The following is a 17,959-nucleotide window of genomic DNA, read 5'->3' on the forward strand; positions in this document are numbered from 1 at the left end:
TTACTCTAGCTAAATTAATGGAAATACTATTAATTTTTTTAACATTTTTTTCTTGTAAATTTCCCTGAATCAATTAAAAGTTAATTATCGAGGAAGAGAGCGTCTAAAAATAATAATGTTTCCCTTAATTGCCCTAAAATATTATAGGTCGCTTTAATGACCTATCAGACAAGGAATTTTTAGAATTACTTTCAATCTGCAGTAAACTAAATTAAACTATATTAAAAAAATTTGAGTATATTTTCTGAAAAAACCTTAACATGTATAATATTAAAGTTAATAAAATTTTAAATAAATCTTTAAATATATAAGTTTGTTCCGACCTCAGTTTTGAGAGATAACATTGTTAGGATCAATCACCATCTGAGGTATTATCCGTTCTGGAAGTCGGTGCTCCATCACAGTTTTATCCTTAAAATATGTTTTAGTGGATGAAGGAAGGAATGTGTATTTAAACTGCCATTAACTTCGACTCCGCTATGAGGTTCAGACACTTCTTTTAAATGACGTGTTCGGACACTGACACACTCGTAAGACACGTATCAATGAAGTGTCAAATTCAATATGATTATAAAAATAAGAAATAAATCATTTTGAACCTGTCATGAAAAACATATTTTTATATTTCTACTAAAAAATTGAGACATACTTGTCCACATAAATTTTTATTGTCAATTTATATAATTCGTACTTATATAATGTATAGATTTGTGTCCGGTGTCCTACATTTTAGAAATTATACGTATCTTTGTGTCTGTGTCGTAACTTTTAAGTGACGTGAGATTATATTTTGACTTTATCGGAACAAGTTTTATTATATATATTTTTTACACAATTTATATATATATATATATATATATATATATAAAAGTAAATAATAAAAAAGTGTATAAAAAAGAAAAAATGTATATAAAAAGGTGTGGGTTCAGTAGCGACCCAAACGATTCCGACCTCACCATGTTTGAGCCACGTGAAGTGCATGTGCAAGCAGAGAGTATTGAGGGCATTATTATAAAATTAAATTATTTTAATGAATGAATGAGTGAATGTGTGCGTATGTTATGTGTGATATCATGAACACATACACGAGCCCATGTCCCGTGAATGCATGTCATGTCATCACCAATTACAACAACAGGCCCATCACCAATTCAATGATGTCATATATATATACATGCATACATAATTATTTTTACTTCATAACATTTTCTTTTTCCTTATTACTATTTTATGTCTGTTTAAAAAAATTATACACAGCATATAAAATAGAAAATTAATTTTCTTTTTATTTCAATATAAATAAATAAATAATAGGGTTTGTGAAGGCACTGCAACATTTAAAACACTAATTCAACCACAAAATATTTACTGGTTTTTCGTGAAAATAATTATCATATATACATCTGAATAATGAATGGCACAGGAAGCACAAACTCTCATCCACTCATTTCCACCTTTGTTTATTTTTTTATTTAATAATAAGTTTATGATTTTTTTACTTTTTAGTCATTCTGCTAAAGATATTCCAAATAAAATATGATGGTATGAGAGTTAAAAAGTTATTTATATAACTTAAATGTATCTACTATTTATATTTTTATTGAATTTTTATTATCATGAACTCATGTAAATTAAAAAAATTACAATTACATCTTAATTATATGATTGTTTCCTCCATATCTTTATCTGGATTAGTTAGAAGAGTTCTATATAAACAGACTTGAAAGTAAATATAGTAAGAGAGATTATGATTGAGTTTATGTATAAGGGTTGGATCACTCATAAAACGGATCATATTTTTATATTTTTTTATTATCGATAAAAAAAATATCCTAATTATACTTTATAAATAATATAATTTTATTGATTAAATAATATTTTAAAATCTCTTAATGGCTAAATTTCCAATGTGTATTTCTTTTGAGAAATTGTTAATATTTATTAAAGATAATGTTTATTATTTGTAATTGAATGAACTGTGAACAAAAATATTATAATTGTACAAGTATTGAAATTGAAAACTTGGTAGAACCTCACATTAATTGATATGATATTTCCACTTTGTGTATGTTGCTCAATTATGTGATATTATTGTCTTCTTCCCTTTAAAGTTTTTATATGTGTTTCTGAGTTGTCATGTGTCAGTCAATTCCTTCTAATTCAGTCCTCTGATAGACAGTAAAAAAAAATTGTTAGTAGAAGTTATCTTGTTTAGTATATTTACTTTCAAATCTTATTTATATTATTTTGTATTTATTTAAAACTTCATTAACTTCTTATAAATTTGCATAGTTTTAACTGAATATTTATTAGAATTTTCTTTCTACTGACATGACCAATAAATTAGATATTTATTATGAATCACAGATATTGATATTGAAGAAGAGATGATTGACTTGAACCAAGGATAAGATATGAAGATAAAATAAAATGATAAAATATTTAAATAAAAATAAAACATTTTAAATAATCAAATAAAATTATAATATGTAATAAAGGTTTAATTAAAATATTTAAATTTATAACAAACAAATATTATTTTAATTTACTTAAGTCACGAAATCCAATGAAGTAATGTGCTTGAGTCTTGTTATGAATTCTTTGATTTAAAAGAAATTGTCAATATTTTATTTAGATTGGAGGATGAAAAATAAGAAAGTAAAAAAGTAAAAAATAAAAATAAGTAAAAGGTAAAATTTATTTATTTATTTATTATTAATGATATTATTTTATTTATTAAATTTATTATAAAAATCTAAGTATTAGTAAAGTATTAACAAAGAAATCATTTTTAAGAACTAATGTAACATAATCGTAATATATATAGGTAAATATTAATGAAAATATATATATATATATTATATAATTAACTAAATAAAAGATATCATGATTATGAATTTTTTATGTAAATTTCTTGAAATTAATAAGACGAATTTTTTTAAATATATTTTTAATATTGACGACTAAATTAATAGTTAATACTTTAATATAACATGATGTATGCATATAATATTTATAATTTTTCATTAGTAATTAAAATGACTTACTTTATGATTTGAAGTGAGTTTCTCTTATAAATAATCGTGTCAAAAGAGAGAAAATATTTCAATTGTAAATAGCAGAAAAATCTATTTTTTTTTTCTAGTTTAAATATGGTTTTAGTTAATATAAAATTAATGAGTTTTATTATATTTTTTATTTCGCTTTTCCCCTTGCAAAAAGTTAAAACAAAATTTATAAGATGTTAACAATTTATATGTTTAGCAACAAATATCAAGTGACCATCTAGATATTACAAGTACATAAAAAATAGTTTTAGAGTAAGAAAAAAATAGTTTTAGAGTAGAAGTGATAATTAAAATAATATTTAAATATTATAAAAAAGTTGTATGAATAAAAATAATAATTATTTAGGATTTATTTTAAAATAATTACTATTTCTCTTTAAAAAAAATATTTTATTTTATTTTCTCTTTATATTTCTAACTTCATCTTTAATTCGTTTGACAATTGAATGTCACCTTTGAATTTTTTACAATAATGAATAGAGACAAATTGTATGATTAGATTTTTTATTAAAGTAAATTTAATTCTACTCATTTATTCTCTAAGTCACTATTGAGTTTTTCTGTGTACCTATATACACATGTTTTGCATGTGAGCTATTTGACTATAGGATTAACATATGTTAGTTCATGGTCCTAGAGATGTGTTTAGATGATTAATCAAGACTTTTAGGAGTAGGTTAGACTATCACTAATTTCTTTAAGATTCGGAGCTCATTGTGAGTACTCATAAATCCGGTAAGAGAAACTAGTTTTATCTTTCAATAAAACTCTAAGTTAAAAGATCTAGATATAAAGGTGACGTTGTCAAGTTTCAAATTTTTATTGCAGGATTGTTTTGTTGAATGAAATATATGTTATTTGATGAAAATAGTTTGAAGTTTTAAAAAATTGATAAGTGATTGATTGTGAGATGTATTTCAAGTTTAAGTTTTAGACTTACTGTGATTGAAATGAGATATACTTGTATATATAAATCAATACAATATAGATTTAGACTAACTTTCTCTTTTTGGGTGTATTTTGCTTTAGTTTCCCTCACCGCCAACTCCTTGTGCTCCTGCAGATTAAAAAATAATATTTTTAAGGTTTTTGATAGTTGTTTTGTTGCATAATTATTTGCTGCTTTAATTAAATTATATTAAATTTTAATTATACATGTATTTGAAACACTGAATTTATGTGTTTGTGTAATTTTTTTACAACTTTTAATTTTTTGAAAAATCTAATTTTCTATTTGATTGAATGGTATATATTGATGTGTAATATGAACTATAGATTATATGGAAATATGATTGTAACATATTAATTTTAGGAAATGAAATATCGTGCTGAGATTGTTATGATATGTATTGAATCAGAGATTCGTCTAGAAGTAAATATTTTGAATCTACTGGTATATTAGAATAATACAGATGAAGGTTATCACGTAGTGAGAGTCAAATAAGGTTCATATGACTAAGTCCGCGATTTACTGGTCTAACAAGTCATATGCATTAACTCTATCATATACTTGTGTGGAGAGATATCACAACATAGGTAATATGATAAGTGGAAATCTTTGAGTCTAAATTCAATGTAAGAGCATTCCAAAAGTAAAGACAAGTGTTTACATGGATTTCTAACATGAGTGATATTGAATGAGTTATATGTAGACACACTTGACTGTTATATTGAAATTGATGAAGTGTGATGATTAATATGTTTGTAATTGAATTATTTGAATATAAAATTATATTGAAAGTTTTAAAAATCTTCAGTTTACCTTTTCTTTAAAAAAACACAGGAATATATACAATGTTACGAGCTTTACAATAAGTCGATGAAGTTTTCTTTTTCTTTAGATTTCTTATTTTGGCATATTTTGTAAATAAATTTATTTTAATAAATATATAAATAAATTTTACACAAAGAGCACAAATACTTGTACATATTTAATTATATAAAATAAAAATACATGACTAAATTAAGATAATATTAAGACATTTTAACGATTATATTTGTGAAGTTTCGAGGCATATGCCTTAATTATATATAATTTCATCATTTTATTTTAAAGTTAATATACATACTAATATATGCATTTACAATGTAATATTTTGTAGGGCAAAAAATCTATTTAATTATCCGTCACGCACAAGGATATATATTGATTTTATCTCAAACTTATTTCGAATTTAAAATTGTGTATATGAATAATTTACAAACTTATTATATCAATTAATTTAAAATTATTTAGTACTTTGTATTACGAAAGTGGACTTTAAGCCTAACTCGTGCGTGGGACTATATATTATGGGTGGTCCGATAGCGGCTCGATAGCGGGTGGCACGATAGGCCCAACAAATACTCACTAGGATAGGCTCGAAATGACTCTGATACCATCTTACAAAGTGGACTTTAAGCCTAACTCAACCCTATAAAATCGACTCGATAAGGTGAAGTTTGCACCCACTTATATACAATGAAAAGCTCTAATCTCTAGTCGATGTGGGATCTCCAACACTTTGTAAATATATATTAAAGCTATATAATAGTATTAAAAAATATAAAAACAAAGACTATTATGCTTATCATCGATGAATTTTAATAGAGTTTAATACAAAAAAAAATATAATTATAATTTAGTAATGAGATAGAATAATATATTTTGATAATATTATGTAAATAATTAAAGTTAGTAGCATATGTCTTTATATAATAAAGAGACCTTGTTTTGTGGAGATGGGCAATTTGGTCACATGCAACCAATCCAAATTGGGGTATTTTGATTATTAATCATTGTCGTATAGCGAATGTGATATATCAGAACCAAGTTGAAGATTTTGATTTAAATGTTTTTTTCTACTCAAGGACAAGACAAGGGCACATGTTGAGGTAGGGGCCCCTATTTTTCTTCCAACCCTTCAACTTTCAGATGCCTCTCCCATCTTCAATTTTACTTATATTTCTCCCACCAAAGGACAACATAGTCCTTTCCCATTTCTTCTTTTGTTTTTTTCTCTAATTAATACACATTTTCTAGTCTACACTTTTTAATATATAATTTTTAATTACTTGTTATTTTTATAAGTCTTTAGTAGGAGATAAGTTAGTGTTCATCACTCACTTGTATTGCATTTGTAGAATTTCTTTATATAATTTCGGTGCACTAAAACATAAATATGAAATAAGAAAGAAAAATATATTTTTAAAAAATTTGTATTCTTTAACTTTCAGGTTAGAGGTCAAGTTGTGCATGAGATTATATTTATAGATGCTAGTGATAAAATCAACAAACTTTTTTCAGAAAAAATTCAAAATGACCCAACAACTCACTGAAATATAACTCTGATATCATATTAAAAAATAATTTTAAGGCTAATTCAATCTTATAAAACTGATTTATAAGATGAGATTTACACTTTACACCTAGTTATTAAAATGTTCTGATCTTTAATGAATGTGAATCTCCAACATCTTTTAATATATACCCACATTTTAAAATACATATATAGAAAATAGAAAGCTAACCTTTTATTATTATCTGAGTTTGTACGAGGATGATGTGAAATTTTCTGTATAAGAGTCGAGACATTCTAGAAATATCTCTCTTAGTTCATTGATTTTTTTTTTAAATCTAATTGAGTTTGTGATAATTGAAGTATGCATTTTTTTTTCCTAAACTTAAACTCCAACATCAATCAACACCTGAAAGGGAGAATTGAATAAAAACAAGTTTATCTATAGGTTTAGGGTTAGGACAACGTTTTTGTCCCCATCTGCCCATCATGCTATATATATACACACACATATATACTCACTACGCACAATCATGTTCTCACCTCATCTCTATCTTTCCATGAGGTACCATGTTTTGTTTCAAGTACCAGCATCAATAGCTAGCAACTATTCTTGAACCTGTCATAATTACTCTCTTTTTTTTTTTCTCTCTTTCAATTAGCCACATACCACTCTGAAGCAGTAGTATTCATTCAATATACCCTAATACTAATAAGTGGTCACTATCTGTTCCACTTCTGCACCATGCCTTCACTCTCAGAAGTCTACAGAGCCCACCCCGTTCACGTTCAACACAAGCACCCTGATTTGAACTCTCTGCAAGAACTCCCTGAATCTTACACTTGGACTCAAATGGAAGACCAAGCTAATAATCACCCTTCTAATTGTGGCCTCAACGAGGGTGTTCCCGTCATTGATCTCAATGACCCAAATGCTCCAAAGCTAATAGGTCATGCATGCATAAGTTGGGGAGTGTACCAAGTGGTCAACCATGGCATACCCTTCACTCTTCTCGATGAGATTCAGTGTCTTGGAGAGACCCTCTTCTCTCTTCCCTCTCACCACAAGCACAGAGCTGCTCGTTCCCCTGATGGTGTTGATGGCTATGGCCTCGCTCGCATCTCTTCCTTCTTCCCCAAACTCATGTGGTCCGAAGGCTTCACCATTGTTGGATCTCCTCTCGAGCGTTTTCGCCAACTGTGGCCCCAAGATTATAACAAATACTGGTTAGTCTACTCACTCTCACTCTCACTCACACGCATGTAAACATCTTCATCCTCTCATCGTCTAGATGAAGATTACACATCGACTAAAAATTTCATAGTATATAAGTGAATGCAAATATCATTTCATAAACCGATTTTATGAGATTGAGCTAGGTTTAAAAGTTTATGTTGAAATCGATTAGAGCTTTTCATTATATATAAGTGGGTGCAAACCTTAACATCATGAGCCGATTTTATGGGATTGTATTAGGCTTAAAGTACACTTTATAATAGTTTATTTTGTTAATATGGTATCGGAGAGATCTAAAATATATTCTAACAAGAGTTTGTTAGACATGATACCCGGTGTGAGACTCTTAACTAAACAGAACCACCTCCTTTCTCTTTCTCTTTCTTTACAAAAAGCTTTGTTTTGACTATTTCTTTTGTTGTTTTCGGGATGATAACAGTGGGTTAATTGTAATCACTCATCTTCTTATCATAATGAGCGGGGTATGGACCCACCTTAATCTAATGCACCAACATTGAAACAATGTACATGTGTTTTTTGACATGTCGGAAAAGTCGTGATTTTTGTTTTTTTTGTTTCAGTGACACTGTCATGCAATACGATGAAACGATGAAAAAGCTTGCGGAAAAGCTGATGTGGCTGATGTTGGAATCTCTGGGCATTACAAAGGAAGACCTAAAATGGGCTGGTGCAAAAGGTCAATTCAAGAACACATGCGCTGCATTGCAGTTGAATTCGTACCCGACTTGTCCGGATCCGGATCGGGCCATGGGTCTCGCCGCCCACACCGACTCCACCCTTCTCACAATTCTCTACCAAAACAACATAAGCGGGTTGCAGGTTCACCGGAAAGGCACCGGGTGGGTGACGGTGCCACCGGTCCCCGGCGGGCTTGTGATAAACGTGGGCGACCTCCTCCACATTTTGTCAAACGGGTTGTACCCGAGTGTGCTCCACCGGGTCCTGGTGAACCGGGTCCAGCAAAGGCTTTCGGTTGCTTATTTATGTGGGCCCCCACCCAATGTATCGATTTGTCCACATGAGAAGTTAGTGGGCCCAAATCAGCCTCGTCTTTATAAGTCAGTGACGTGGAATGAGTACCTCGGAACCAAAGCAAAGCATTTCAACAAGGCACTCTCCACTGTTCTTGTTTCTTCAGCCATTAGTGAGTTCTTAGAAGCAAAAGAAACTCAGTGAAACAGTGAGAAAAAGTGTTTGAACCTTTTGCATGGTCTATTTTGTAGCAAACACCTTTTTTTTTGGAGAATTGGTGGTTAATGTGAATTAGATGTGGTGGCTTTTGTTTGGCTCTAAAGGGGAATAGCCATTGAAAAGGATAAGATAGTCTCATTGTGTTTCATTTGTCTTTATATTGAAAGGGACATTACTAAATTCTCAATTCTTCATCATTCAATTCCACCACAGGGCACCACAAAAAAAAACATTTTCCTTTCCAACTTCATATCTCTTTTTATGTTCATATTATTTTTAGGGTCCTAAACATTTATGATACCTTTAACTTGTCCATTTATGGCAAGCATAGAGATTGGTCCATCTATTAAAGATATTAAAATATTGAAGAATGATTACCCAATTTTCAATGTCTCAAATTTGGATGAAAAATCATTTTATTATATATATATATATATATATACTTATTACATTTTTTTTTCTTTTATTCCTTTGAAGATGGATTTAGTTGAAGCCGTATATGTACAAAGTGAGAGACATGCATTTATGGGAACCTTACAAAATCACTAGAGAATGGATTCTCTGCCTGCCCAACTTCTGTTTCCTCACTCATCCAATGCCTCACACATGCAATAAAAAAATAAAATAATAATAGAGAATATTTTAGAATACTCTAATCCTTATACAACACATCCTCAAGAGTTATCTTTTAATTGTTCAACTTAATAAAACATCAGAAATAGATAACTCCTCTAACATAATCCTACAAATATAATATTTTATAAGAATATCCCGAGATATTGAAAATCTTTCTCTCTTTTCCAAATGGAAAATTCTAAACAAAAATCAAAATATCCTCATGTTAAAATCCCAACCACAACCACTAAACGTCTTGTGTCTTCTTCAACCTTTCACATTTGAATTCCAACAAGGTTCTTTTTCTTCATATTGACTCTTTTCTCCTAGCAGACCAGCATAAGAACTTTGACCATGCATACACTCCACATCCTTACCGCTAAAAAACATTTGACAATATTTTACGTACAAATTACAAATCAAAGAAATGAACTCCCTCGAAACAACAAAATATAAATCAGAATTCTCCCGCATCAATAACGCACAAGAAGAAAAGAAAACCACGGTCTCCAGCTGGAGTGAGACTTTTGTATATGAATTAGAAAACCCCTTATCCTCATATTTTAATCAATTATACATTGTTGATAAAAAAAATGATAAACACGTAATAGTTTGTGATTAAATAAAAAATTGTTTAAAGTATAAGTTGTGATTCTCCAATTCAATAATGCGAGGAGAGTCTATAACTTAGGCAGACATATCCATTACTTTGTAAAATAGAAGTTCTCACACTTTAGGTGACAAAATAAGAATCCATAGATAAGTGATCATGGAAGTGGTACATTAACAAACAAACAAACACTTACCAGCTAGCTTCATACACTTTTTACCCCAACATAATATGAAACAATGTGCGCGAATAAATCTCAATGATTTGGTTTATGAAATCATTGTCTGAACGAACACACCATAATGTTGTTGCTGTCTCTCTGCAACCACGTGCTGGTGCCTTGCTCAAACCGTAGCAATAAAGTTGAAGCTTACAACATATCACGGGGAAGTGCCTATTTTTACCACTTTTCATCATCTCAATGCTTTGTCATGTTTCACCCTTATTTAGCTTCTTTTAATCCTTGTTTGTTCTATTTGCATATGCATGTTTTGTCCTACGCCTGTGTTGTTGGGGTCTTCACCCACGTATACGCATATTTCTTACACTTTCTTTCTCTCTAATCATTTTCCTCATTGAATAAACCCACCACGCACTTCTCCTATTCAAATAACAACACCCCAATGCATGTATGTGTTCGTGAGTCCTGAACCTTCCCGGATTTGAGGACACTTCGTTAGGAAAGGGATCAAACAGAATTCATCGCCATAAAAATTTATTTGACATTTCACAACAACTAAAAATAAAAATATTTTATAGTATTGTTCTCGAACGGGTTTGAGGCCTAGAAAACGATTGCTCCTGCCTCTACTTTGGGTCGGTCACTGATGCTCCAAACTTCCTGCTTTGCCTTCCTTTTCTCAGTCGTCTGATTCCACAGGCGAGGGTAGTACCTACAGAAGACATTTTAACACTCAAGTCAGTCGGGGCGTTAGCACTCGGGTGTCAGAGTACTTTAGATAATAACGTACCTTTCTCCTTAAAATGTGTGCTATTTATATTATCTTAGTGGGTCTTCATTGGTGGGCCAGATTAGGAAGTTGGTTCATGTTCAGGGTTGCACTAATCAACCTTTAACTATGGATTAACCCTACTGACTTAGTCAACCCTTGGCTCGTTGCCAATGGTCGGTCGATCGCGTATTGTCATGTGACCTTCTCACCATGGTTAGGTGGTTAACTGGTCCGAGTGTTGGCCGACTCACCAAATCGTCCGGTTGTAACAGTACAAGTATATTAATGAATGTATATTTTTTATTTGAGATCTCTTATCAACTAAAAATAAAAATATTTCATAGTATATGGTAAATATAAATCTTATTTTATAAATTTTGATTTTATAAAGTTAAGTTAGATAAATTTAAAATCATTATAAGTGTGTGCAAATTGCAGAGCCACACAGTACTGTGTCAATGAGAGCAAATAAACATTTACTATGTATAGGGATAAAGTTTTCTATAAACGCTTTTAAAATAAAAAAAATGTAAATATTTACAAATTCAAATTAGTTTATACATATAAATTAAAATTTTATAGAAACTCTTAACCATTAATTTTCTAATTAACAGTAATATTTACCACTAAAAGCTGCTGCTATGTATCTTCCTCCTTTTATCTCCTGAGCAAAAATGCTGAGAAGTAACCGATTGCATGAATCATTTTGAAGGAAAGGTATTCTGTTTCCAGATATTGTACTTTGTTATGATGCAGTAAAACTAAGAGGTTCTGAAATTTTGAACATACTTTGTTATGATCGTAATGAATTGGTTCTCATTCCAGGGATAATGAATGTATGATGTGAACTTCTCCATGAAATGATTAATGAATACTTCCAAATGACAGTGACATGATGCAGCTTAATATGCAGATTAGATTGCCACCACACCACTCTCTTGTCGATAAGAAAGAAATGGTGCACAATTGATTAATTGGCACACCAAGATATGTAATTCTACATTCCTATAGAAACTTCTTGTCTGTTCAAGATTTTTGTGTTGTTACTATCTTATTTAATCGATTTTGTTAAATGGAGAAAAACAATATTTGTTTGCTATGTTGTTAACTTAATTTCAATTTAATTAGCCTTCACTACTCTGCTAGATGTGTGAGTTGTACTGCTGCATTACTACAGCAGTAAACTTAGGTGTGGTGCTGCATTAAAAACACTGTTTGTTATTCTCTTAAGACACAACACGACACACTAACAGTACTACAAAACAAAAGACATAGAACATGATATGAAGAGGAATGCTTGAAAAATACACTGATGTAAAGTTATGTGTATTATGGAAAAGATGCTAAATTAGAAGTGCAAAAGCTGGAATTTCTGAATTTTATAAGTGTTAGGTGTACTTGTATAGGCCGAGGGACCTTTCAAATTCCTTTTAACCTCTTTCTTTCAATGTTGATACTCGGTCGACCAAGGTATCTGCAATTGCATTCCGACATTCAAGTCAGTGTTCTAATTTATATGTGAAGCAAAATGTATAAAGGTACCATTCATAGTACTTGAATTATGGATCTTGATCCTTATGGACCGAATATTAGTTATTAACTGATATGCATAACGGTTCCTTAACAGACGGGGTGTTAATTTCAGTTTAATCAGTATCATCTGTTACGTTAGAGATATTTTATGTATGTTTCGAAGTGTGGGTTAACTCATTCAATGTCATCATAATTATTGTTATTTATGACGTTTATGTCTTTTGACTCAGATGGTCGATCATATGATCGAGATTGGTCCGTCCGATACCGACTGGTACATTAACCGATGTATTAGGTGTTGAAGTCCATAGTGCATAATTGACCACGTGGTTTGATCTAGATCAGTGAGAGGAGAGGCTATACGTAATGAAAAAGATCCAATAAGAGGTTGAAGTTTTGTGGCGTTTGAAACTGTGGCATGATTTGAGTCTGTGACGCAAGGTGCATGATTTGGTCATGGTTTATCTTTATCCAAAGGAATCCATGATGGGGAATGATTGAAGTGCCTCAAAGAGAAAGACAGCTAAATCCCAACTTTGAACAAATAATTGGTGAGTCTGAGTCTGTGAAGAGAAGAGGAACCCCTTTTGTGGTGAAGTTTTGTTGTTGTGTTTGAATACGGGCGCAATGTTTAGTGCATCACAATTATGGCTGATCTGACTGGTTTTGTTGCTACCTTGAGCTGCATTATGCAGTGCCAATTATAAATTTCATGTCACAGGACTATAGAATATATATGCGGCTCTTTCCAATGAACCCAAATCAGAGTATTTGTCAAATATCAGAATCAAGTAATATATATCAGAATCAATCTCAGTCACATCAACCATCTAGCTCATTCAAGCTAGATTTGAGTTGGGATTTTTTGAATGAGATGTTTTACTTACACATTTGAATAAGACCAATGTTCCTTCCTCATCTCATCAAACTTTTCAATTAATTCATGTTGATGAGAAGCCAAAGTGACCTTGAGAGGAGCATCAATGATCTGTTACCAAGCTCTTCTCTGATCCCACCACACCACAATTCATAGCAGCACTATTATTATATTATGAATATCAGATAGATACAGATACCCTACAGTTGCTGCACTCATTCTCATTCGGTGTCAAAATTACAAAACACCATTTCATTAAATTAATGCACTCACTTTGTTTTTTTCCTAAGTCATTGTCTTTTCAAATTGTGAATGACCACTGTACCTTTCTTCTCTATCATCTGGGCATCAATTATTATTATTATTATCATCTTAATCTAATCAATGTGATTGAGAGATACCTCTGCTAATCAAGAAAGCTCAACCTCTGTGGGGGCTGGCTCCTAAATGGAAGCAAAGGTCTGTGCTACTGCTATGATCTTTTCTGGTTTTTTTCAAATCTGATCCATTTGTAATTACAGTTTCAATTGTTACATGTTTGTGAAGAAACAAGGGATCTTACGAACTTACTCTTAAGAGGTGGACTTTAACTCTAACTCAATCCCATAAAACCAGTTTATGAGATTGAGATTTGTACCACTTATATACAATAAAAAATTCTAATCTCTAGTCGATATGGAATTTCAACAAAGATTATTATTGAGCATATGAATTTGTGTTACACGTTCGATAGTAGACGTGACACAGTTTCTTTTCTTTTCATTCTGCTAAGAAGACGTGACATGCTCTGTCTCTACCTTATAATAATACACATGCAAATAAAATATCATAAGAACAAGATATAATAAAAACACAACTCTGAACAGCTGCTTCATCCAAAAGATTTTGACATATATGTATCAAGAAATTTGGTGAAGATGTACGACTCGAGTAAAGACAAGAACAAATGATAATATAGCGATTAGAAATAAGAATAAGATAGTAAATAAATGAATATAGATTTCATTATTTAAATAAATTTTTTACATATACTATTAGTGTAGTACACATTTCATTATATAAATTTGAGTTAAAATATGTATTTTTTTCATAAACATGGTTGCTTAAGTTTTGAAAAACATTCAATTTATTTTCAAAAAATGAAAAGAATAATGAGTAGTTATTATATAGAAAAATAATATTAATTTCAAGAAAATACTATTTACCTACATTTTACTTTGAGAATAAGAAGTAATGTATATATATAACTGCGGAGTTTAAAAAAAAGTTGGAGGGGTCAAAGTGCTTAAATATTAATTGTTCTTAAAATTGTATTCCGAATAGTATTTTATTTTATTTTATTAATAACACTCAAGTTTCCCTTGCTCTATATAAATTTTCTACTTGTATAAAAATTAAAAAAATATTTGTAAATTATTTTGTAATGAAAATATAAGAATAATACTTTTAATACAAGAATAGGAAAAAAATCTATAAATTTTTTTACGAATCAGGGAAACTAATATCACATTTTTTCAGCAAAACATACAATAATCTATATTTTTGGCAAGAAAACTTTATAGTTTGAAGTCATATTACGTAAGTTTTACGTTAAAAAAAGAGTTAATTAGTTAATGTTTTGTAAGAATATCTATACTAAAAATGAGAAAAAAGGGGTATATAGAAAACCAGGTTTCAAAAAATATAACAAAAAATAGTTTTTATGTTACAAAAGGCAATTAATTAATATAATAGATGCTTTATAAAAAAATGTTATTAAATTTTGTACGATGTTATAAAAAAAACCTTAAATATAAAAAGTAATATTGATTTCTTGAATCACTAAATTTACAAATTTCTTGAATCTTTGATGGAGAATTGGATGAATTTTTACAGTATTTTATAAAAGAATCTAATTATAGTTTAGTGAATTTTAGTTTGTGTAATGCATTAAACATAGATATATTTTAGTTTGTGTAAATTGAGTGAATTTTGATTTTGGGTCCAATAATTTTTTATTTATTTTCATTTAATATTATGGATAATTTTTTTTTATTCCTAGTATTATATCATTAACTTATATACTGAATAAAAAGTTAAAGACAATGATACTTATTAGTGTGATACAATGTGAAGAAGTGATGTTTATAATTTTTCTAAGATCCTTAAGAAAATATTATTTTTACATGAAAATGTGTAATTTGGAAATCTAAATGAAGATGGTTGATACTGGATTCCTCCAGAGCGAGGACACAGCTAAACCTAAACAGGGTTTAGAGACCAAAAAACAGCCCAACGTGCTCTACCTATTCCTTTTCACCAAACATGGCAAAATGGTAGACAAAAAGTGCTTAAATTTTGCCAATTGTCCAAACATGGCATTTCAGAATGTATTATGGATTTAGTATTCTAGAATAAATTTGTGCTGGATTTGAATTTCTGGAATACTTTTTCAGATTAGGCTTCTCGGAACAACTTTATTAAATACTCTTTCTAGAATATGTTTCTGGATTTTTCTTTTTCAGAATCTCTTTTTTAAAATATATTTTTTGGATTTTGTTTTCTGCAACCTCTTTTTGATAATGTATTATTTGCATTTCGCATTTACTTTTTAGGAATAAGATTTTGGTTTTCCAATTTTATTTTGGAATTTGATTGGGCGAGGTTATTAGACTCTTTCTTCCTACACCTCCATACCTTCTTGTGTCACCCCCATATTAAATATGAAAATACCATTTTATCCTTTTTTTTCACCTCCTTGGATTTGAAATAATAAGCCTATAAATTATGTAATCCGGATAAATTCCGAATTACATAATTCGGAAGTCAATTTCATATTTAGAGAAGACTTCCGGATTATGTAATCCGGAAGCTAATAACACATGAAAAAAAGACTTCTGGATTACATAATTCGGAAGCTAATCTTATGTATAGAAAAGACTTCCGGATTATGTAATCTGGAAGCTAATCACAAAAGACTTTCGGATTACATAATCCAGAAGCTAATTTTGAATCTAAAAAAAGACTTCCGGATTATGTAATCCGGAATATTAAAAAGGGTATTTTTGGAATAAGAAAATTTTATGGGGGTGGCACAAGAAGGTATGGAGGTGCCAGCCGGTTATTATTGATTGAGTGCCAAAAAAAACCCAATAATGTTTACCAAAACCCAAGCCCAACCCTCAGTTTCATTTGTACATAAAAGAATATCTCGAGCTATTATCAACCATTACATATCCCATTTATCTTGCAGATAAACTAACAATATAATTTCTGAACATTTATGTTGTGAACTATGATATGCTCTTTTAGATACGACATGCAATGCCATTGTTCAAACGTTTTGAATAGTTAGTGTTATACCACGAAACCGGAACCTGAATAGTCAACCACCTAGACGGCTTAACGATCTTTCGGTAAAAATCAACATCCACATCATATCATGAAATAAGGATGCTAATTCCAATTAAGAGATAGTAAAGCGGAATTAACATCTACTGGGCCTGGTTTAGCCTGTTTGACAGAATAAGGCTCACCAAAATAGTATAAATAAGAGGAGATTTTTATGATGAAAGGTAATGTTATTCTGAATCTTAAGTTAAATGACTAAATTAGCGTCGGAGTATCTTTGCAAGTACATTTTTTTTCGAACATTTCGGACTATCGGAATTGCAGAGTAGAAGAAATTCGATAGGAAACATTCGATATCGAATAGAATGTACTATTTCTCCTTAATTTAAAAGGTGAATACAAATGACAATATACAAGAATTTCCAAGACTATATTTTTCTTCTAACAGAAAGATATGGAAGAATCTAATGAAACAGGACAAAATGGCAAAACAGAAAGCACTTACAAGAAAAAACAAATAAATAAATGACACTAGGAAAAACATAACAACATATAGTTCTAGTTATAGAAACATCTAAAATTGGCACAATTGATATGCTTCTGCCATGGTGAATGCTTATGTTGGTATTTTGATAATTGTTAACATTCAAGAGAAACATATTAATTTCAGTTATATGTTGGTGTCTCAACATCTATTCTCAGTGTAAGACTGCTTTGAAATCAGTACTCGTTTATTCATGTCTCTCAAATGATGTTGTTGTCACTTATGTTGTGTTCATCTGCTCTAATTCCTCCTATTCAGGAAAATGCCATGCACCATCTAAACTTATCTAAATTTATTTAGAGTATGATGTTACATTAAAGATGTTGATTTAAAATGGAAGTGTAATAGCAAATTCATAAGCGAATTCAGTTACATTCCTTTGAAAAGACATTACACAACTTCTCTTATAAGGATTACTGATTGATTAGCAATGCATGTCATATGTTTCTGCTTAAGATTCATACAGTTCACGAAAATTGGCCTATCTTTTAATTTCTTCTCATTGTTTTTCATATAGAAATGAAATAATCATCCAAAAATGTAATAAAAACTCTCATGTTCTATATGTGATATATTAAATTGAAGATCTAAGTGCAGAGAGGTGGGAGATGAAGAAAACAACAAAGAGAAATTTTACCAAAGATTGTTTATCAGATAACCCCAACTTCTAGTTTAAAGAATATCAACATTTAAGAAATGGAA

The 17,959-nt window shown here is 30.1% G+C and overlaps 1 protein-coding gene across 1 annotated transcript; it reads left to right on the forward strand.

Moving 5' to 3' along the window:
- The first annotated feature begins 6,869 nt into the window (after window positions 1-6,869).
- Window positions 6,870-8,975, forward strand: LOC137835989 (gibberellin 3-beta-dioxygenase 1-like). The gene is made up of 2 exons (XM_068644778.1): window positions 6,870-7,573; window positions 8,165-8,975. Exons 1-2 carry the CDS (start codon window positions 7,092-7,094, stop codon window positions 8,778-8,780), a joined length of 1,098 nt encoding a protein of 365 aa, XP_068500879.1. The 5' UTR covers window positions 6,870-7,091; the 3' UTR covers window positions 8,781-8,975.
- Window positions 8,976-17,959: the final 8,984 nt, after the last annotated feature.

Source organism: Phaseolus vulgaris, chromosome 5 (genome assembly GCF_000499845.2).
Source record: "Phaseolus vulgaris cultivar G19833 chromosome 5, P. vulgaris v2.0, whole genome shotgun sequence".
NCBI lineage: Eukaryota > Viridiplantae > Streptophyta > Magnoliopsida > Fabales > Fabaceae > Phaseolus > Phaseolus vulgaris.